Here is a 22,378-nt window from a genome sequence, read left to right as displayed (position 1 = left end):
CGTTCCACCCTGGTGGAACTTGAGCACAACCAACTAAAAGCTGAAGAAGAGGTTCCACTCTGCTCATTTTTCCACTTCTCACGAGAACAGATGGGCTTTTCGTGTTTGTTTCGTCATTCAAATTAACTCGATCTTAACGCGTTTATGGGTTTTTTGTTGTTGTTGTGGAAACACATTAATTACCTTTTCAGACGTTAGCAGAGCTGTCACGTTTTCAAAACTTCATTTTTTTAGTAATTCACGTGTATTGTATTGTCATGAAACCTGTAATCGCGCTATGCAAATAAAACGGGGATTATATGCCACCATAACAAATAAGTACTGGATATGGAAAACGGTTAAAATGTTGACGGATGTGAACATCACACATACAGTAAACGATCTTTGTGTTCAATTTCATTTTCACTTCCTGATGGTTTCACTGTCGTCTGCAGCCTCGCGTTTCTGCACCCGAGTTGCAGGAAACGAAAGCTACTGTGCTGTTTGTTCCTTGCTGAGATAAGAGTATTTCATTGTCATGGAATGCATGCTAAATACACAAAATACAGCACTAATATGTAATATTTGTATACACCCGTACATGCAGCATATTTGCCGTTTATAGCCATCAGTAATCAATCTTTAATACAAGCGAGGTGTAATATAAGAACAGAAATGTAATCATGGGTTCATCATTTTATTTCATGTTTAGTTTTAGTGCATCTTTATAGGGTGTCTGTATTGAGATCGAGACATTTTACTTTGTATTTTTTTATATATTTTTAAGACCTACAACCCAAACGTGCTTTTGGCGGCCTCTAGTGGTCACTTTATTTACAGCAACTGTATGGTTGGTATTGGAATGACATATACTGTGTAGTGAAATGTTCTAACCTGACAGTGACCTACAACAATAACCTCTTAAAGTAGCACCGACCAAAATACATGCGGTCACAACAAACCCTAACCAATGAAAAGCGTGTGTGTGTGTGTGTATATATACACCCCCCCCCCCCACCCCCTCCCAAAAACAAGCTACTTAGGAAAGTACAAGTCTTTGGTCAACATGGAGACAATGCAAGGGATCTGCTTCTTGCCACTAAATCCCGGGAGGTTGGAGCTGGATTCAAAGTGCATCGCCACCTTGTGATTGACGCGTGTCATGATCTGCATCAGTTCCAACTCTCCTTTGTGACGCTGCAACATGTCGCACAGCGCCTGCATGAACCAGGAACCACTCTGCGTGTTCCTCCATGAGTAGTAACCTGATGGGTCGTTTTCACAACGTTACCTTGACGGTATTGGGTTGCAGGATCAGGCAGGGCTGGAATGTGGTTGCATACCTGGGGCTGTGGAATAGGCGTATAAGAAATCCGCCTCCACTGGGATCCTCTCTGAGGTTTGCTCCTCATTGCTGTCAGCTTCGTAGTTGGTTCCATCGTCCAGTGCTGAGCCGCGGCATGCCTGAAACACAGCAAAATATGGATTATTGTTAAAAAAACAAAAACGTATTAGAGGGGGCTGACATGCCGTGTTTTTGCATTATTTGCTGTCTTTTTTATCACTTAAATGAATATTTAAATATTAGTCAATGACAACACAACTGAATGGAAAATGCACATTTTAAATGAAACTTTTTTATGATTAAAAGGAAAAAAAAGGGCTGCACGGTGGACGAGTGGTTAGCGTGCAGACCTCACAGCTAGGAGACCAGGGTTCAATTCCACCCTCGGCCATCTCTGTGTGGAGTTTGCATGTTCTCCCCGTGCATGCGTGGTACTCCGGTACCCGGTACTCCGGGTACTCCGGTTTCCTCCCACATTCCAAAAACATGCTAGGTTAATTGGCGACTCCAAATTGTCCATAGGTATGAATGTGAGTGTGAATGGTTGTTTGTCTATATGTGCCCTGTGATTGGCTGGCCACCAGTCCAGGGTGCCCCCCGCCTCTCGCCCCAAGACAGCTGGGATAGGCCCCAGCACCCCTGTGACCCTCGCAATCCGATAAGCGGTAGAAAATGAATGAATGCACTTTTTAACATTATTAGAGCACTCTAGACACAAAATAACACCCCTATAGTCACCATTACATTCCTACTATTCTTTGTTTAAAACACATTTCGCAACACATTACTGCAGGGACACAAGAGACAGCAGCCACTTTGAGCATTAGCATGCTATTGCGCTAACTAGTTAGCCTACAATTTATTTATTCTAAACTTAAGAAAGGGTTTCAAATGGAGTGGGGAAAAATAAAGAAAAAAAAACAGAAAAAAACAAAAGCCCACCACTTCCACACAGAATGGGAGGAGAACTTGCTTTCACAATGTCATGGAGGACTAAATGCAGTATTAAAGTAATGTAATCTAAGGTATTGTCTCTTCAGTGTAACATTACTAGGGAGTACGGCAAACTACATATAACTTGTTTCGCGCTATATTTTGATTAATAATTGGCTATAGTCAGCCACAAAACACTGATCATTAATAAATAATATTGTCCATAGGTATGAATGTGAGTGTGAATGGTTGTTTGTCTATATGTGCCCTGTGATTGGCTGGCCACCAGTCCAGGGTGTACCCCGCCTCACGCCCGAAGACAGCCGAAGACAGGATAGGCTCCAGCACCCCCCGCGACCCTCGTGAGGAAAAAGTGGTAGAAAATGAAAATGTACATTGAACTGACCTGTATGAAGAAGAGCTTAGGTTTCCCCACCAGAGTCTTGCAGCGATGTCCTTTAAAAGGTCTTGTCAGGTTTTCAAGCTGTTCAAAACCATCAGTTCCAAATATAACGCCCTCATCGCCATGACTTAGTAGCACACACACAAAGGATGCGCTACTGCTGTGGTCCTCTTGGGATGCTGCATGGAACCAAACAAGAACCTCACAGTTATTAAACACATGTTCAATTCAGTTTTACACATTAAGAAACAATAACAGGGCGGCACGGCGGTCGAGTGGTTAGCACGCAGACCTCACAGCTAGGAGACCAGGGGTTCAATTCCACCCTCGGCTATCTCTGTGTGGAGTTTGCATGTTCTCCCTGTGCATGCGTGGGTTTTCTCCGGGTACTCCGGTTTCCTCCCACATTCCAAAAACATGCTAGGTTAATTAGCGACTCCAAATTGTCCATAGGTATGAATGTGAGTGTGAATGGTTGTTTGTCTATATGTGCCCTGTGATTGGCTGGCGACCAGTCCAGGGTGTACCCCGCCGAAATCACTCCACACTCTTTATTGCTCTCTGGTTCTACCATATCTTACTTATTGTGTGGAAATATGGGCTAATATCTATAAAAGCAATCTTCACTCACTAAATGTACTGCAAAAAAGGTCAGTAAGGATAATTCATAATGCCGCCTACAGAGAACATACTAACTCCTTATTTCTAAAATCACAAATACTTCAACTTGCTGATATAGTTCATCTTCAAACAGCTAAAATAATGCATAAGGCTAAAAATAACCAATTAGCTAAAAATGTCATCCAATACTTCTCTACAAGAGAGGAGAAATATGATCTCAGGGAAGAAGTACATTTGAAACACTTCTATGCTAGGACTATGTTAAAAGCCATAGCATTTCAGTATGTGGAATCAAACTATGGAATGGATTGAGTAAGGACCTCAAACAATGCACAACGATGAGCCAATTCAAGAAACAATACAAGCAGTTGATGTTTGCTAAATACAAGGATGAAGAGTCTTGAACCAGTCATGATGTGCTATATATATCACTATATTGACACTTACTATGGTACCCATTATGTCATTGTATGGTCATATCACCTTGTACTTTGGTACGAGGTGCATTATTAAAAAAAAAAAAAAAACCTTAAACTATATTCTGGAAAGCAGGAAGTGAACAAATGTAACAGTTACTGATTGTAAAAGTACCAGATGGAGGGGTAGGATTTAATAAGCTTTGCTTCTTCCTACTCCTTTTGGACATGTGGAACTGTGAACTGATTATGTGATGCATTCAATTGTAATCTGATGCATGTTCAAATGAAATATAACCATTACCATAAAGAGGACAGCGAGATGAGTGAAAGTTACAGGAAAAGACGAGAGATATTCATAGCTTTAGCATTCTTTCACTTGAAGATAGCACATCAAACCATGTTCAATGTAAAAAAAAAAAAAAGTTTTAAGATCAGAAATAAAAACAAATGATGCATACAGATACTGAAGCAGATATGGATATGAAAGCAGAAAAAAAGACAGCAGAGATGGACTGTACTTTCAATAATAATAACCCAAAAACATGACATTACCACTGAGTATCAGATTCGTCATCTGCTTTACAGTCTGATCGGTGGCCACCTTAATTGAATACCCAAGTTCAGAAAATGTCTTCATGGCAATGGCAGCGTCCACATCCGTCCCATTGCGAGTGCTCATGTCTGGGGAGACACAAGTCAAGCAAGATTCAAATCAAAACAAGATTGCTAGATCTAGCACAAAGATCAGTGTTTCCTGTAGGATCTGTTTGTGGCAGCGCTGTATTTTGCATAATGGGTCATGCTGCATTTGGATGTAATTGTAATGTTAGCAAAAACAACAAATATGTTTAGAACTCTTCTTTTGCAATTTTTTTTCTCATGTTACAAGCAATGACGGAGCCGCCTGTGAGTGCTTTGACATGGGAGGGGCTGAAAACGGCATCCGTTTGTGCCCACAAATGTACGTCTTTGTTATTCGTCAATACAGGCGTGAAGACTTTGCACTTCCTGAAACCGATACGCAACTTTCTCCAACACTATCACAGCTTAATGAACCCACCAAATAGTTTAGAACCTCTCCTTTATTTAAAAAAAAGCCATTTAGAGGATTCTGATTACCCTGTCGCTAAGATGGAAACACTGATCCCTCCTGCTACGTCTTCTTATTCTCTGTCAAACCAGGTACACATGAGGTGTGTTTAGAGATTTTAATATTCTCTTACTGGTTTTTAAATGTCTTAACGGCCTTGCCCCTTCTTATTTATCTGATCTGCTTTTACCATATCAACCCCCCCCCCCCCCCCCCCCCCGCAGACCCTGCGGTCCTCCAGCACCGGCCTTTTAGCTATACCAAAACCAAAGATGAAAACCCACGGTGAGGCAGCATTTAGCCACTATGGCCCCCACCTGTGGAACAGCCTGCCGGAGCGCCTCAGGACTGCGGAGACTGTTGATATTTTTAAAAAAAGATTAAAGACACACCTTTTTAATCAGGCTTTTAACTCATATTTTTAAACCTTTGTTATGTTTTTATCTTTTAGTCCTATTTTATGCTTTTAGATTTTAGCTTTTAACTCCAGTGTTTCCTCAGGGGGGGTCCTCCACACTGGGGGCTATGTCGGGTCTGCTGAGGGGGTGCCATCCTTGGGTGCCTTCAACCCGGCCGGCTGGGGGTTTCTCTTTTTAATGTGGGGATCTGCCCGTCTGTCAGAGTCGGGGGGGGGGGGGGGGGGGGGGGCCGGGTGCTGGTCCCCCGATGGTACGGCCTGCGGCTCCTCCCAGTGTGGACGGCCCCAAATGTGGCGTTTCCTTGATCCTCAATGCCATGCCATGTCTCCTTATTGTGTGTCTAGTATGGAGGGTGGGAGGGGGGGGGCTTTCTTAGTATTTGTTTTTCCTTTTAATTGTGGTAATTGTCTTTAATTCTGTAAAGCACTTTGTGTTGCATGTCTTTGCAGGAAAAGTGCTATACAAATAAAGTTGATTTGATTTTGATTCCAACAGTCCTGCTATAATGTATTTATCCATTTGTGGAGGCCTCTATACAGGAACCATTGCATATCAGTGCTTCGCTGACAACAAATCACAAGTTAAGCTTGCCCTTTCTTTGACAGGTGTAAAAATACCGGATGTACCTGTAAAGTCACTACATTATTCACACCCCGTCTGACTGTATCGTGTATGCAGTTGTCCGTGTGTTCATCACACACTCAAAAAAAGGCTTCAAAAGAAGCGAGAACGACATGGAAGAAAAGACAGTTAATGGCTTAACACATGGAGGAAAAGAACTGTGACAGTTGGAGGAAATGATTTAAATTGAAAGGAATGGGTGTGTAAGTGCACACACACAGGTGGGTGGGTGGGTGGGACGGGGGGTATTTACTTGTACTTCTGTGGAAGTTCTTATTGTTGATGATGAGGCAGAGTCCCATGTGTGGGTAGTCCATCCTGTAACAGTACGGGTTACAGGCCGATGCTTTGCTGGTGGGCACTGAGTCAGTTTCCTCAGCTTTCTTACTGTCTGCATTTGATGGATCCTTCCTAAAAAAAAAAAAAAAGGTGCACATCAAGTCATGAGCAGTGCTCAAAGAAACAGGTAGGGAAACCTGCTCTGCAGCTTTCAGCTCAAATGTGCTCTTTAAAAGCACTGAGTGACTTAACCCTTTAGTTTTTTTTAGGCTCACAGCTAGGAGACCAGGGTTCAATTCCACCCTCGACCATCTCTGTGAGGAGTTTGCATGTTCTCCCCGTGCATGCGTGGGTTTTCTCCGGGTACTCCGGTTTCCTCCCACATTCCAAAAACATGCTAGGTTAATTAGCGACTCCAAATTGTCCATAGGTATGAATGTGAGTGTGAATGGTTGTTTGTCTATATGTGCCCTGTGATTGGCTGGCAACCAGTCCAGGGTGTACCCTGCCTGGGATAGGCTCCAACACCCCTAGCGACCCTCGTGAGGAAAAAGCGGTAGAAAATGAATGAATGAATGATGTCAACAGGCTGTCCAATCCCAGTCTCCAATATACCGGCTCATCCAAAAAATGTCCTCATCTCTCAAGCAAACCCAGCCATCATCATCATCATCAACAGCGGGATGTTCAACGCCACTGCTGCCTGCACCACCATTATATTGTCATTCATCCATGTCATTCATAAACTAGATATCATCAAACTAGATGAAGCAATTTCAGTATGAATTGTGTGAAAGCGGAAATGTTGAATCTGAACTGGAATGTAGAAATATATTCACCACTGAGGATCGAACCAGTAACCATCCTTGTTGGAAGACAACCACCTGAGCCATTCCACCGGCACAGGAAAAGCAGAACATAAAATACATTTCCAACAACGAAGGGGGCGACATTGAAATTGTCCATTCATTTTCAATGGGGAAAAATGTCACCAAAAATACAGAATTATGGACAGTGTGGAATGAGTGAACAAATAGAATGAGCAGAAGATCTTGGAATGGTTTGGAACGGTTGAAAAATGTGGGAGGATTTAGCAGACAAAAAAAATTGAGCAGAAGTAGAAGAAATAGCTGAATTTGAAATTTTAGCATGCAAAAACTGAGAATGATTGTAGAAATATATAAATATGTTGAACGGTGGGCTGCACGGTGAGCAAGTGGTTAGCACGCAGCCCTGACAAATAGGACACCTGAATTCAACAAAGTTTACAATATCTCACAACAGGCAGAATAATAATATTTATAACACAGGCTACTGTTCGGACCATAACCCACGACAAGCTAAAAAAAAATTCAAAAAAGGTTAAAACTCAAAACCTCTGACATCACATACTCTCCGCTAACAGTGTGCCACTCTGACACACACCAACAGGAGTTATTTACGTCTTAAATGGCTTATTTGCTCTTATTATGTCTATTATATTGGGTCATTTAAAGCCACCATATCACTGATGACACAAGTGCCGCCACAGGTTCACAAAAAAACAAGAAGCAACTTCTCATGTGTGAGCATGTGTTATGTTATTTATGTCTATTTGTGCTATTTTCTGTGATTATATCTTCTATATTGGGTAATACAAATGTAAAGGTAGCTATATGAGTGTCACGCTAAGTGCAGAGATGGCACACAAAACTAAAATGTACCAAAATCCGTACCTGGAAAGCATATTCAAGGGTCAAAATATACTTGAAAATTACAATTATAATATTTTTTTGTTTTTAAAACACAGCAATAGGTTGGGGGGCATACAACGGTTACATCCTTACTCACACATCACAAAGCTGCCTCCCTCCCTCTCAGCACTGTGACATGTATCAAAAATGACACTTACAAACTAACATACAAGCAAAACAATACTATTTCATACTCATTTAGAACCCACAACACAACTTAACCAGCATGTCTCGCAGGTTATAAATTATTAGCTAGACTTTTGCTGCTTTTAAGGACCTAAAGCAGGGGTCTCGAATACGTGTGGCCAAATGTGGCCCGCAGGATGCTAGTTTAGGTCCCCGCCTTGATATGAAAGTTTAATGTTAGTGCGCAAGTTTGATATGGATGCTGTATGGTATCATGTACCCAGAAAAAATTATTACGTTTGATTAATGTTCATGTTAAAGGTTAAATAACTGTTAATAGTTATCCTCCCTATCCGTGTGGAAGTGGTAAGTTTTTGGCTATTTAAGTTTAAAGGAAATAACTTGAAGGCTACCGTTTAGGTCGCTAGCTCTCTAGTTTGCGAATTAGCATGTGTCTCAAGACCCTGCAGTTGCGCAATATGTTGTAAATAAAAAGAGTATAAATGTGACTATAGTCGTGTTTTGTCATGTCTACAGGGCTCTAATAATGCTTTGTTCATTTTAATCTGAAAAAAATAATTTGTCTACCCACCAACTATATGTGGTTTTTTAAGTTTTTATTATTTGCTGTTTTATTATTATTATATTTACTTATTTATTACTGATTGATTGATTTTCTTTATTCTTGATTTGTTTATTTATTTTTCATCTTATTTTGTGTAGAAAAATAAAAATTAATATATTTGAGAAAAGTGGAATGTTTTATCAGAGCTTTTATTGTAGAAAATCGGAACCAAAGCACTGAAAAAGTTTGTATATTTTTCTGTTTTTAATAAATGCATTTTTGTTTTTTTTTTGGAAAACCTGCCCAGCCTCGCCCAGACCCTAGCTCCAGTGGCCCCCAGGTAAATTGAGTTTGAGACCCCTGACCTAAAGGAAATAGGTAAATATCTTCATTATGAAGGAGGAGCAATCTGCTGCAAGGACATACTGGGGAAAAAAAGCTAGTCAAAGATCCTCCATATGACAGACACGCTCTGAGCGGGAATGTTGGAAGCCCAAACTTTCCCAACAGGAAGTTACACAACATGACTTGCGTGTCATTGAGAATGAGCATAGTTTTACATGTACTGCATTAGTGTGCAATTACAGTGAATGTCCCACATGTGCTGTTATATTTGGTTGAGGGAGGCATTTGGGTGGGTGACTTTGTTACATTGTTACCACTTGCAGTTTTTCAATATTTGCGCACCACCCCTTGTAAGTATAATGAATATAATGGATTTTGTTTTATGTATGATTTTTCAGTGTGTGGACCTAAATTGGAAAAACAATTTAGATATGCTTGTATTAGTGCAGTGATCTTTAAAGGCAGCAAGTTAAAGTACACCAAAGCTGAACGGAAGTTGTAACGGCTGTATTACCGAGACAATAAAATGACCGTTTTAAATGTTTGTGAAAAAAATACCAGTGTAGTAATGACCTCTTTGGAAAGAGTTTGAAGGCATCCAAAGTGTCCTCACAGGGCTCTCCAGTAAGATCAGCCATGCTGCTTTCTCACCCTGCAAAACAGAAAAAATACAGATTATACCAATTTTCCAACAACTTCATTTGCATGAATTCATTAAAAAACATTTTTTAAACAATTACTTTTTGCCCAATGTGTCCTTTTTTGGAGGCAAGTCGGTATTTATTAAGGGGAATTTTTGTCAGTAAAATGTTGCACAATGAAATGACAGTAAATGTAAATAAAATATCAACATTTTTATGTTTTGGACGTAAAAGGCGAGCTGATGCTTTAAATGTAATGCTTGCTAAAAAAAAAAAAAAAGAAAAAAAAAAGAGGAAGTCATGCAAAGTAATAAACGGCTTACAGTAAACGGCAGCACTTTGATAAGATACATGAAGTGGAAGTTGGAGGAAGGCTACTTTCGGTTTGAGTGCAGAAAGAATAGAAAACTTTACAACTATTTCTGCAATTCCTACGCCACCATGTTATTATATTATGTATTCCTGCCGATACGTTTAAATAACGACGGTGTTTATATTACTTCTTACTTTTGTACTTCCGCCAGTCCAAGTGCCGATATTTCCTTCTACCACGCACTTTATGTCGCATACGACAACACATTTAATCTAGATAAGGACAAAAAGGAAGACAAATTCACATCCGGAAAAGCATGAGAAAGGAAAGTAGTTCTTACTCACGAAGTACGAGTCCTGATGTGAATCACTCCTCTCCAGCCCGAACCTGAAAGAGCCTGAAACTCCCAGCCAATCAGAAACGCTGAATGGTGTAAACACCTTGACACATGATTGGACAACACTGTAGCACAGGGCATCGTGATTGGCCAAAGCACAACCAACTTCCTCATTCTCCAGTAAAAGGTGAATGTGCAAATACAACATAGTATTTTTATTCTTTTAACACATTTTCATAACTTACTAAACTAAAGACTTCTCTTGGGCATATAACCTATTTTCTTCACACTTTTACTTCAGGAAATGTCAAATCTGATCATATATATATAAGGCCATACATTGAAACACACACTATGTCCATGCTATCCTCCATTTGACAGAAACGCTGCTGTTTGTAAGGACATAGTGCAAAAACGTTCGTCAAAGATTCTTTATAAGACAGGAACAATGTTGGTTTCAGGGAACAACTGCAAAAAAAATACACTAGTCAAAGATCCTCTATATCAGGGGTCTCAAACACGTGGCCCGTGGGCCAAATGTGGCCCACAGGACACTAGTTTGAGGCCCCCGCCTTGATATGAAAGTTTAATGTTAGTGCGGCCCATGCAAGTTTGATATGGAAAAAAATATTACGTTTAATTAATGTTCATGTTAAAGGTTAAATAACTGTTAATAATCCTCCCTATCCATGTGGAAGTGGTAAGTTTTTATTATTTGCCGTTTTATTATTATTATATTTATTTATGACTGATTGATTGATTTTCTTTATTCTTGATTTGTTTACTTATTTTTCATCTTATTTTGTGTAGAAAAAAAATTAAGATATTTGAGAACAGTGGAATGTTTTATCTGAGTTTTTCTTGTAGAAAATTGGAACCAAAGCAAAGTTTTTTATTTTTTTTTGTTTTTAATAAATGCGTTTTTTGTTTGTTTGGTTTTTTTTTTTAAACCTGATGAGGCCCAGTCTCACCCAGACCCGAGCTCCAGTGGCCCCCAAGTAAATTGAGTTTGAGACCCCTGCTCTATATACAGTAATAGGAACACTCTGCTGTTTGCAACATACTACAAAAAAACTTATCTAAGATCCTCTATTTGACAGAAACACTCTCCTGTTTTTAAGAACATACTAATAATAGCTAGTCAAATAGCCTCTGAATAACAAGAGCATTGTGCTGCTTTTAGGGACCGACTGCATAAAACATGTTGGTCAAAGATCCTCTATACAACAGGAACATTCGATCATGTTTTTAAGGACATACTGGGGGAAAAAACATGCTAGCCGTGTAATGAAATGAACCATGTAATACACACAATACACAATCACACTCATGTTGATATTATGAGAAATAAAATATGCTGATACTTTACACTGTATACTGAGGAATAAAGTATGCTGATACTTTGTTTAGTTTGGAAGATTAGAAGTAATAAAAAGGTGAACGTCGGTGTGCTAGTTTGGAGTTGAGTCTTATACAGTATATTGGTTTGGGGTAGTATGATGTAGCGTATTATCTCTTCTATTATTATTATCTCTTTTCACCAGGTGCTTATTGATGCTTCTCGGCTGCTGCTCTGTCCCTTGAATACGTTTGGTCTCCAGCAGTAGAGCTGCAACACTGGAAGCCCCGTACTGCAGAAACAGAAAAGGAGAATCATCCAACTATGGGAGTTGATCAATACCAGGGAAATGGTGTGTTTATCATACGGTCTCTTTCTGTTTAGGGTGTGCTCTCCGGTAGTCCAGGTATATTTTGTTGAGTTCTCCAAGATCTCGGAGGAAGGACCGGCTTCGTTTCAGATCGTCTAATCTGAGTTGTAGGTCAGCTTTCTCTTTTTGCAGCAGCCCCACCTGTCTCTCTGCCCTATTGGACCAAACGTACAGCGTTATTATTTAGGCAAGTGATTCATTAACTGGATGAAACAACCTGAAGGTGCTTCCAAACGAATATAAATAAATATCAAAATAGTCTGTTTATTCCACAGAAAGCTAAAACACCTGTGGTTGCATTGTTACAAAAAAAAATATATATATATACTGAATTACAGTTGGTGGCACGGCAGTCGAGTGGTTAGCGCGCAGACCTCACAGCTAGGAGACCAGGGTTCAATTCCACCCTCGGCCATCTCTGTGTGGAGTTTGCATGTTCTCCCCGTTTATGCGTGGGGTTTTCTCCGGGTACTCCGGTTTCCTCCCACATTCCGAAAAACATGCTAGGTTAATTGCCGACTCCAAATTGTCCATAGGTATGAATGTGAGTGTGAATGGTTGTTTGTCTATATGTGCCCTGTGATTGGCTGGCCACCAGTCCAGGGACAGCTGGGATAGGTTCCAGCACCCCCTGCGACTCTCGTGAGGATAAGCAGTAGAAAATGAATGAATGAATGAATAAATTACAGTTTAAAAAAAAATATATATATATATATATAAAAATCACCACTGCTTCATGGTTGAATATTATTAGTTCAAAAAAATCATATGATATCATATAATCATATAATGTTACATTGATAGGGCAAGAACCACCACAGGAAGTACTGTACAGAACAGAAAGTAATAAAAAAAAAGGAAAAGGGAAAACAAGGAACTCTCTCAATGACAACATGGATAAGTGTATATTATATCGTATTTAAGTCTTATATTCTGCTATTATGTCCACCACATTGGGTAATAGAAGTGTAAATGTGACTACAGTTGTGTTACTTCATGTCTAGAGGGCTCTAATGTTAAAACTCATGTTCAGAAGGTCGTAAAAAGGGAATCCTACTTCGCAGAAATTCATTTATCACATTCAATTCTGGGAGCAATTAACCGCAATAATCAAGGGGTTACTGTTATAACCATTTATAGCTACGGCCGCTGTCACCCCCGAACCTTTAACCCACTATGGGACTAACACATGGTTACTATGACAACCAGTCACTGCCTCCTCTGAATACGGTGAGACTATGTTTACAAGATCTAATCTGTCGAAACCCATAAAGCTCTAAAGGACATAAATGGACGTCACTGCATTTATTAGTATTAAATATGCTTATTTTATGGTTACTTATTGGAATGAGGTACTGCTTTTACAGAACAAAGGTCCGTATGTTTATGTGGCAGAAGGTGCAGTTGCATTACCTTATCAGCTCCTGCTTGGCATCCAAAAGTCTGTGTCTCTTTGTCCGAATCATGGAGTCCACCTGCCCCCCGCCCCAAAAAAACAAGCAATGGAAAAATTATAACAGGCATCTTTGTCAACAATAAAAAAATATATCAGCATGGGTATTATGTATTTGTCAACAATCAGTATTCAATGAAGGTAAAAGTAACCTTAAATGTTAATTTATCCCTTCATTTATGTGCCTTTACAATTGTTTTCTGCATTCATTCATTCATTCATTTTCTACCGCTTTTTCCTCACGAGGGTGCTGGAGCCTATCCCAGCTGTCTTCGGGCGAGAGGCGGGGTACACCCTGGACTGGTGGCCAGCCAATCACAGGGCACATGTAGACAAACAACCATTCACACTCACATTCATACCTATGAATTTGGAGTTGCCAATTAACCTAGCATGTTTTTGGAATGGGGGAGGAAATCGGAGTACCCGGAGAAAACCCACGCATGCACGGGGAGAACATGCAAACTCCACACAGAAATGGCAGAGGGTGGAATTGAACCCTGGTCTCCTAGCTGTGAGGTCTGCGCGCTAACCACTCGACCGCCATGCCTGTCTTTTGCAAGTAAAACTATAAAAATGTTAATGTGTTTCTGGAACGGATTAATTTGATTTACATTATTTCTTTGATATTGATTCATTTGAGTGCATTTGGTTTCTAGTCTGACCTTTTGGAACGGATTAATGATGGTAACCAAGGTTCCACTGTATATGGGAAACAGTGACGAATATCGAACACATACATTGAGGCAGTGCAAATGCTAGCATAAACACGACAATGTTGATTTTTAAAATGGTTACCTTGGCGTTTTCCCGTTTTATAGCCTTGAGCTCCTTGCATGAAGCGATCTGAAAGAACATCAGAGAATATCACTTTAAAGATAATCCTACTTCCTGGTTTATGGAGGATGACAAAGAAGAAAAGGACTAAAATGTTACACTGTGGGACAATTTTCTAAAATGTTTTTAATTTCGAGAAGGTAGACCGACCTTTTCAAGGAGTTGCTCCTTTACGATGGTGGAGAAAGAATCAATGGACTGCGTGACTGCTGTCGAGGCCACAGAATCCCTATAGAATCAACACACACACACACAATATCTCACACAAATTGTGCCAAGTTGTGATTTAAATGTTATATTCACCTGTACTCATCACAGAAATCCAGGAAGGCATCCAACATTGCTTCTAATTCGGTTCCTCCCTGAGATCTTTCCCTTTTCTTCTTGCTGTTTAAATCTTTGTCTGTTTTGTGCAAGCAAAATAGGCATCTTCAGTGAGGGCATTACAAATGATGGCAATATCTGGCAAACAAGTGGACAATGTATTGCAAAGCAGAGTGTTTGTGTCACTGGCTGAAATACACACCACTCAAAAAAAAAAAAACAAAAAGGTCCACCAACCCCCTATGCTTCACACAAAACCAAACATGTCTGCTGTGTTAAACATACAGTATAAAGCCATTTGTGAGAGAGATGCAGTCTAACTGTACACTGTTCCAGGGCTCGACAATAACAATGTACCGATGGCCCGGGGCAAGTTAAAAACAAAATTGGGGCAAGTAAATCCAATCAGTGATATTCCCGTCGGGCAAGTACACTTGGCATGCCATACTGCCAAGAGTTTTTTTAAAAGCGGTTCTTGTTAGGTGGTAAAACACGGACTGCGTAATTCCGGTGGTAATTTGCAAACTAATCCTTGCAAATCTTGAAATGGACCAATCAGAATTGTTTATTTAGACCGCGGTCCGCGTTTTACCCACACCCGTTCTTGTTGGCGATCAACCAATCAGCGATCGTTTTACTAGGAAAACATCTATCATGGCGTCCCTGCCAACATGGTCTAATTCTTCAACAACTTCTGAAGGAAAACACCAAAAAGTGATGAAACAGTGCCTCCTAAACAAGTATTTTATTAGCGGCAGCAAATCAAATGATGGCACAGGTGAGTGAATCACATTGCTGTGACAATTTGAAGTGGTCACAATGAAACACCACCCATTAGATCCAATACCAAGTGCTGATTTTGCACAAGCTACAAAATCTAGCGCTTCCATTTCTCTGTGTATTCTCTGTAACGTCATGATCTATGTAGGAAAACATACCACAAGAAATGATAATCATTTAATCTTTGAGATTCTCATGTGATGCCACAAAAATTAGATGATATCATTATGGCAGTCTTTTCATTTTACATGGGGCAAGTTCGGGCAAGTAGTTCTCACCTTAAGGATTCCCCATGGGCAAGTCATTTTTGTTTATAATGTAGAGCCCTGTGTTCTTATTTATATACTTATGGTATTCAATGTTTTAAGAAGTACTACTTTGGATTGTCTTTTGTTTTTGCTAAATAAAGGACAATAATATAAAAGTGCCCCCTCCCCCCAATATTATGTGTTTGAGTCATGAACGAGTTGCTCAGATCTTTTACAAACTCAAGACTCACGGGTACTCATGTCCATTAACCCCTCATTGACTCACCCCTGCATTAATCACATTGAAAAAGCAACACATCTGCTCCTTCCGTCAAATCAACTCCTGCCCAAGCTGCATGTGATGGGTGGCTGAAGTAAATGCAGTACCCATCATGAGTGGTACAGTAAACCTCGGATATATCGGACTCGGATATATCGGAAATTCGCTCACAACGGACAGATAAAAAAAGAACCGATTTTTCTGTAATGCATTTCCAATAAAAATTCATTGCATATATCGGATTTTTTATAACGGATTTCGCCTATTTCGGACAAAATCTCCAGTCCCGTTCCAATGCATTTCCATTAAATTTCCCTCGCATACGTATATCGGATGGCCGCATCGTGGCGCTCCGATTCGCCGAATCGTGACAGGCCGCTATACGACGTCATTTGCAGCGTTTGCAGCGTTGCCTGCGCGTCCAGGTACATTGGAAACATAGTCAAGGAAGTGCCTTTTTATAACGGATAAAATCCGATTTACGCATATACCGGATATAAATCCGATATATGCGTAAAACGGACATTTTCCGGTATACGCATATAACGGATTTCGCTTATATCGGACAAAACCAGTGGGAACAATTGAATCCGATATATCCGAGGTTTACTGTATATCATTGAACCAGAGGTGACATACTGAACAATGCAAAAAAAAAAAGTGTGTAGCATAGCCAGAAATCATTGCCTTCACCAGAAGATGTTTTCTGTCCTGATGATGTCTTTTGGGATCTCTCCAGACTGTGCATTTTCGCTTTCTTTGACTTGGGTGGACTTGGGTTCTAAACACATGAAGCCTTAGATTAGAACAAACAAAAGACCCCGAAAACAACATGGACGAGGGAAGTCCATCCATACCCAGCTCACGTCCTCGTCTGTGTTTTCATCAGAGGACAGGATGATATTACGTCTCCTTTTGGTGCCAAAATCCGGCTCCTCCTAAAAAATGGGCGAAAGGTAATGGTGGCCATTCCTGGGTATCTTAAGTAATATAATAAACATGTTCTTACATTACCTCTGAATTACTGGGCTCGCCACTGCCTGACACACTCCTTTCCATCTGCGTTGTCTTGACTTGCTCGTCATTCAAAGGCCTTAATGTGGTGCAAAGAAATACATACATTTACTACATTTACAGTGGAACTTCTCAAGGCAAACAATTTCAGGATACATACAGATTTCCTTAAGTGTATTTTTAGCAACTTTAAATAAGTCCCACCCCTATTGGCCCAAACTCTTGCCTTGGTGGAGGAATTTAGTTTAAAATTTCAAGCCCATGTGAGAGACTCAAAGAGCTATTGTGCAACACTAGAATAGCTACAGTATGTGTGCTAAAGTAGTGATTCTCAACTGGTGGGTCGGGGCCTAAAAGTGGGTGACGGATCCATTCAGGGTGGGTAAGAGAGTCAAAAATTACATTAAAATATGTAATATAAAAACCATGTCTTTTTCTACTTATTATTTTGAAGTAAAATTGAGCAATATTTGAATCATCTTCCTCCTTGGTATACTGTATTCCCTCGCCACGTAGAAATTTGAGGCTTCAGTCTTATTTTAACCATTGCTTACTAAATAGTTATTTTAACCATTGCTAAATAAATAGTTACTAAATAGGGCCTATTATTAGTAAATAAATATATATATATATATATTTCAAATAAATCAATATGCATACAGTATTTACACAAATGTTGCAACGTATTCAAATATGTTGTGATGATATTTAGTACTCTACACTTCACTCTGTGTCAGTAATGTTACATTAAAGAGACAATAGCCAAAACAGGAAGTACTGCACAGATCTAAGAGTATTAAAAAAAAAAAGAACAATGACAGGGAGTCTACATTTTGTCTTATATGTCTTATTTTCTGTTATTATTGTTGACTACATTGGGTAATCCGAGTGTAAAGGTGACTGTGTCGATAGGGCTGTAACAGGGGCGTCACCAGGTTCTGAGGACAGGATATGAATATGAATGAATGTAGTAGACATTCCAAAAAACAAAATAAAAAAAAACAAATAATGAACAAGAACCGGGATATAACTTTCCCACTTTTTAACAGATTTTGTAGAGATACTCAATCGTTTTAGGCCACCATTAAATGTACATAAGTACACACAATCTACACTGCAAAACCGCTGCTCAAGCTCTGCAACCATTCTGTCCAGTGGACAGTGATCAATTATATTATAATCATTATTATATTATTAATTAGCCTATTATTATTACTATCATCATTCTTCTTCTTCTGATTATTACTACTACTACTAGTAGTAGTAGGCTAGTATTGGCCTGCTTTTGCCCTATTAAATAAAATTTGTCAGAGATTTTTTTTGTAAAAAAAAAAACAATAAAAAATATCAAATTATTTAGGGGGACTTAAGAAGCCCCCCTAAAATAGCCCTAATGACGCCACTGGGCTCTAATAATGTTAAAAAAATGCATATAGGTTTTCTACACTTAGTGACAGTCTATACTAGAGACAGTGTCACTGAGGAAAGGTAGGAAGCAGAACTGGAGGTATGCTCAGAGAATGAGGATGCCGAGATTCTCATTGGGAGTGACCAGGATGGATAGGATCAGGAAGGAGTACATCAGAGAGACATTACATGTTAGAGGCCTTGGAGATAAAGTCCTTTAGGCCAGACTGAGATGTAGTTGGGACATGTCCAGAGGAGAGATAGTGAATATATTGGTGGAAGGATGCTGCCATGTAGGAGGCGTAGAGGAAGACCAAAGAGGAGGTTTACGGCTTTAGTGAAGGAGGACATGAGGGTAGTTGGTGTGAGAGAGACTGATGCAGAAGACAGGGTTGGATGGAGGAGATTGATTTGCGGTGGCGACCCCTGAAGGGAAAAGCCCAAAGAGAAAGAAGAAGGTCTTCTATATTAAACCTATACAACAATAATCTCTCATAAAATTGTATTTTATTACGTACTTCCTTTTAAAACACAGTGAATGTTGTGATATTGAAATGTGACCATAATTGGAGAAAAATAGCATTTGAAAGTTTGGGTTCTTATCTTTGTACATTTTAATATTAACACTACAGTAATAAATATTACTGTTGTGTGACAGTTATGGCTGTTAAAAATAACCCGCAAAAAGTCTGCTGATTATAAACGCAACCAGCATACATCATAACCTTAAATAAGATGCTATTTGCACTAATAATTTCAGACAGGTGGGGACATGCTCCTGATATTCCAGAATGAAATGATCATCCAGACAACCATAGCTTCTGATGCCACCTCAGACCACAGCATCCCCACCAGAACTCACCCGGCTGCAGACGTCTTTTGGACCCTCCTCTTGGTAGGCTTGGCAGGTGAAGAAGTAGCTTGTTTGGTTGAGTCGGATTTCTTTGGTCTGGAAGATGCAAATTCAATATCCCGTCAGCACCTTCCATGTCGGAGTTCTGTATGCATTTCTAGATGTCATTCATACTGATGTCTTTTAATACATCTCCATTAGTGACAGGATGATACATTATTTTCCTTTAAATTTGAAAACCCTACAAAAATGGCTGGACATCTTACCTTAAAGGAACATGCCCCGCTAGTGGCACGTTATGAAGTTTGGAATAGGAAGGAGGAAGAAGAATTGTCATGAAAAACTCATCGCTAGAGGATCTGTGGCTGTTACTCAAAGAGGTCACCCTTCCAATTCATGTATATCAATAATATTTGCTAGCAAATGCTAACTGGACGTCTTAACTGTGTGTCCTATTGAACACATACGTAGCTATTTTGACTGACATATTACCGGCACTTAGGTTATGTACACAACTATTGAAGAACTATGTGTAATTATTCGTATTGCCATGTTGAATATAATTACGATGTCAAATACTTTGATCGCCTGTAAAGTTTGAATCTGTGAATGTGAAATATTAATCATTTATCTATAATGAACAAAAGCAAAATTTGAACAAAGCAACATTTGTTCTCAATCAGAAATCACTCCACACTCTTTATTGCTCTCTGGTTCTACCATATCTTACTTATTGTGTGGAAATATGGGCTAATAACTATAAAAGCAATCTTCACTCACTAAATGTACTGCAAAAAAGGCCAGTAAGGATAATTCATAATGCCGCCTACAGAGAACATACTAACTCCTTATTTCTAAAATCACAAATACTTCAACTTGCTGATATAGTTCCTCTTCAAACAGCTAAAATAATGCATAAGGATAAAAATAACCAATTACCTAAAAATGTCATCCAATACTTCTCTACAAGAGAGGAGAAATATGATCTCAGGGAAGAAGTACATTTGAAACACTTCTATGCTAGGACTACGTTAAAAAGCCATAGCATTTCAGTATGTGGAATCAAACTATGGAATGGATTGAGTAAGGACCTCAAACAATGCACAACGATGAGCCAATTCAAGAAACAATACAAGCAGTTGATGTTTGCTAAATACAAGGATGAAGAGTCTTGAACCAGTCATGATGTGCTATATATATCACTATATTGACACTTACTATGGTACCCATTATGTCATTGGATGCTCATATCACCTTGTACGTCGGTACGAGGTGCATTATTTAAAAAAAAACAAAAAAAAACTTAAACTGTATTATGGAAAGCAGGAAGTGAACAAATGTAACAGTTACTGATTGTAAAAGTGCCAGATGGAGGGGTAGGATTTAATAAGCTTTGCTTCTTCCTACTCCTTTTGGACATGTGGAACTGTGAACTGATTATGGGATGCACTCAATTGTAATCTGATGCATGTTCAAATGAAATAAAACCATTACCATTACCATAATAGTATTTTATAGTTTACTGGTTAGATTTTATACAGGTCTATTGCCAATTACACACAAATTAGATAATGACTTCAGCCCCACTACTGAGGCTGTATATAGATTGGGAAACACAGTAAACTGTAAATAATAAATAATGAAGGGACAGAACACAATACCTGGTTTTCACAATGTTTTTCGCTTTCTGTGTCAAGTTGTTTTTCCCCACTCTTCCTTTCTCTGCCCGGGCCTCTTTTGATGGTTTTAGATCTTCTTCAATTGCCGTACTGTGCATCCGGTTACCTGGGCAACACAGGGTAGCACAGGCATGTACCTTTAACATTACATGCCACAGACTGAATAGAACAGAATTTAACACCACATTTAAACATTTTAACATTGAAACCCATGTTTACAATCGTAAGTACAGTAAGTAAAATTGGACATCTTGTACAGAATAAAATAGACTGCCATTTAAAGACTCACCATCGTTTTGCTGTAGTCCTTGTAAAAAACTGATTCCATCTATGGAAGACATGTTGGGAGAATCAAAAGGCAACGCTTTCTGGATACCATACAATATGGGGGGAAAAAAATATCTTTAGCATGGTGGAAAGGGATAATATAGACAATCAGTGAAAAACATGATGCATTAAACCTTATCATGTGGTGGTTTTGGTGCTGCCCTGGCTCCTCTTCTCTTTCTGGCACTGTAGAAACAACACAATGTACTTATACTCTCACTTATCTATACAAGAAATAGTATGACTTTTAGAAGAATTAATATTGTGTACGTCTCCACCCATATATCTCTGCAATGACTCAAGTAACTAATTGATAGTATGGAAGCAGAATTATTTGGTTTCATCTTCCAAACCTCCTCAAAGCACGATCTGACTCAGTTAAATGATAAACCTCAATGAATGATACAATACTTTATTTTGATATAATAGGCATAATCTAGAGGCCTTTGGCTTTTATATAAGGTATTTCTGAATCCAAATTAGCAACTAAAAGTTGTTATAGTTCCTACATCTTGCATAAGCAAGACTTTTGGCGCTCTACTGGAGGCAAAGGAAGTCACACATCCAAATAATGTATATTTAATAAATAGTATGCTCTAGTTATATAGGACAAGGTTTTTTTTAATGGGTAAATGTTAACATCCATCCCAGTAGACTTTGGGCGAGAGGCGAGATACACCATTCACACTCAAATGTGAACATTATCATCCTTAATATAGCCTGTCGTACATACAGTAAAATTAAAAATGTAATATATATTTAAACTATATAAGTTGCAGCAAGATAAATGGCAAAAAGGCGGAATTCGGGCGTCTGTTTACACACTACAGCAATGTATTATGGAACGCTGTCATCAGTACGTAATTAAAAAAACGACAGCCTAACAAGTTGAACTCGCCATTAATTTAGCTGGATATATACATACATATATATTCTAACTTTTTAATTCATACCTTACCTCATATTTTTGTTTCAATTGTAGCTTCAACGAATGTGCGGTAGCTAACAGAACCCTACTCAAACTTCCCGCAAAATCCTTCTACTTCCGGGTTGTACCAATTCTGACACACTGCGGGTTATATGCATTCCTATAAAAAGTATGCGAACAAAAAATGTGCCCAAGTTGAATTGCGTTCTCAATGACTACGTTAACTATGTTAAACTGTTAATTATTCTAAATACAAAATTATTCTAGTTCCGGGTTCTACCATTACTGAGGGTGTTTTTCTATGTTTGTGTGTGTGTAAAGCAGGAAGGTTCCACTGAAACACGAAAGGATGCAAGGGTCATATTTATGT

At 39.1% G+C, this 22,378-nt stretch overlaps 2 protein-coding genes across 6 annotated transcripts; both read right to left on the bottom strand.

The window, feature by feature from the left end:
* Positions 1–758: 758 nt before the first annotated feature.
* Positions 759–10,252, bottom strand: casp3b (caspase 3, apoptosis-related cysteine peptidase b). Of its 3 annotated transcripts, XM_058063809.1 has the most exons (8): positions 10,177–10,213; positions 10,027–10,104; positions 9,452–9,530; positions 6,084–6,241; positions 4,253–4,381; positions 2,664–2,839; positions 1,323–1,443; positions 759–1,244 (listed from the first exon to the last, which is right to left on the bottom strand). In XM_058063809.1, exons 3-8 carry the CDS (start codon positions 9,514–9,516, stop codon positions 1,015–1,017), a joined length of 879 nt encoding a protein of 292 aa, XP_057919792.1. In that variant the 5' UTR covers positions 9,517–9,530; positions 10,027–10,104; positions 10,177–10,213; the 3' UTR covers positions 759–1,014. The 3 variants fall into 3 exon arrangements, with proteins under 3 accessions (XP_057919792.1, XP_057919790.1, XP_057919791.1); XM_058063807.1 differs by lacking the exon at positions 10,027–10,104 and having other exon boundaries at positions 10,177–10,252; XM_058063808.1 differs by lacking the exon at positions 10,027–10,104 and having other exon boundaries at positions 10,173–10,225.
* A 179-nt stretch (positions 10,253–10,431) lies between these two features.
* On the bottom strand, positions 10,432–22,148 carry cenpu (centromere protein U). 3 transcript variants are annotated; one of them, XM_058063515.1, is made up of 14 exons: positions 22,039–22,148; positions 21,215–21,266; positions 21,043–21,121; positions 20,736–20,859; positions 19,084–19,170; positions 16,815–16,893; positions 16,658–16,738; positions 16,488–16,581; positions 14,472–14,571; positions 14,319–14,397; positions 14,130–14,177; positions 13,292–13,353; positions 11,876–12,032; positions 10,432–11,800 (listed from the first exon to the last, which is right to left on the bottom strand). In XM_058063515.1, the coding sequence occupies exons 1-14, from the start codon at positions 22,041–22,043 to the stop codon at positions 11,639–11,641; spliced, it is 1,209 nt and encodes a 402-aa protein (XP_057919498.1). In that variant the 5' UTR covers positions 22,044–22,148; the 3' UTR covers positions 10,432–11,638. The 3 variants fall into 3 exon arrangements, with proteins under 3 accessions (XP_057919498.1, XP_057919499.1, XP_057919500.1); XM_058063516.1 differs by having other exon boundaries at positions 16,494–16,581; XM_058063517.1 differs by having other exon boundaries at positions 21,043–21,081; positions 22,039–22,109.
* Positions 22,149–22,378: the final 230 nt, after the last annotated feature.

This window comes from Doryrhamphus excisus, chromosome 23 (genome assembly GCF_030265055.1).
Source record: "Doryrhamphus excisus isolate RoL2022-K1 chromosome 23, RoL_Dexc_1.0, whole genome shotgun sequence".
Taxonomy (NCBI): Eukaryota; Metazoa; Chordata; class Actinopteri; order Syngnathiformes; family Syngnathidae; genus Doryrhamphus; species Doryrhamphus excisus.
This window is presented reverse-complemented; position numbering and strand designations above follow the sequence as displayed.

Coding starts and splice junctions, on each gene's coding strand:
- casp3b (XM_058063807.1), bottom strand. CDS start 9,516: ATGGCTGATCTTACTGGAGAGCCCTGTGAGGACACTTTGGATGCCTTC. Junction 4,382..6,083: donor GAACTTCCACAGAAGTACAA/GTAAATACCCCC, acceptor GTGTCTCCCCAG/ACATGAGCACTCGCAATGGG. Junction 2,840..4,252: donor GACGAATCTGATACTCAGTG/GTAATGTCATGT, acceptor GGTTCCATGCAG/CATCCCAAGAGGACCACAGC.
- cenpu (XM_058063515.1), bottom strand. Junction 14,178..14,318: donor AGGAGCAACTCCTTGAAAAG/GTCGGTCTACCT, acceptor ATGTTCTTTCAG/ATCGCTTCATGCAAGGAGCT. Junction 11,801..11,875: donor ACCCTAAACAGAAAGAGACC/GTATGATAAACA, acceptor CTGTTTCTGCAG/TACGGGGCTTCCAGTGTTGC.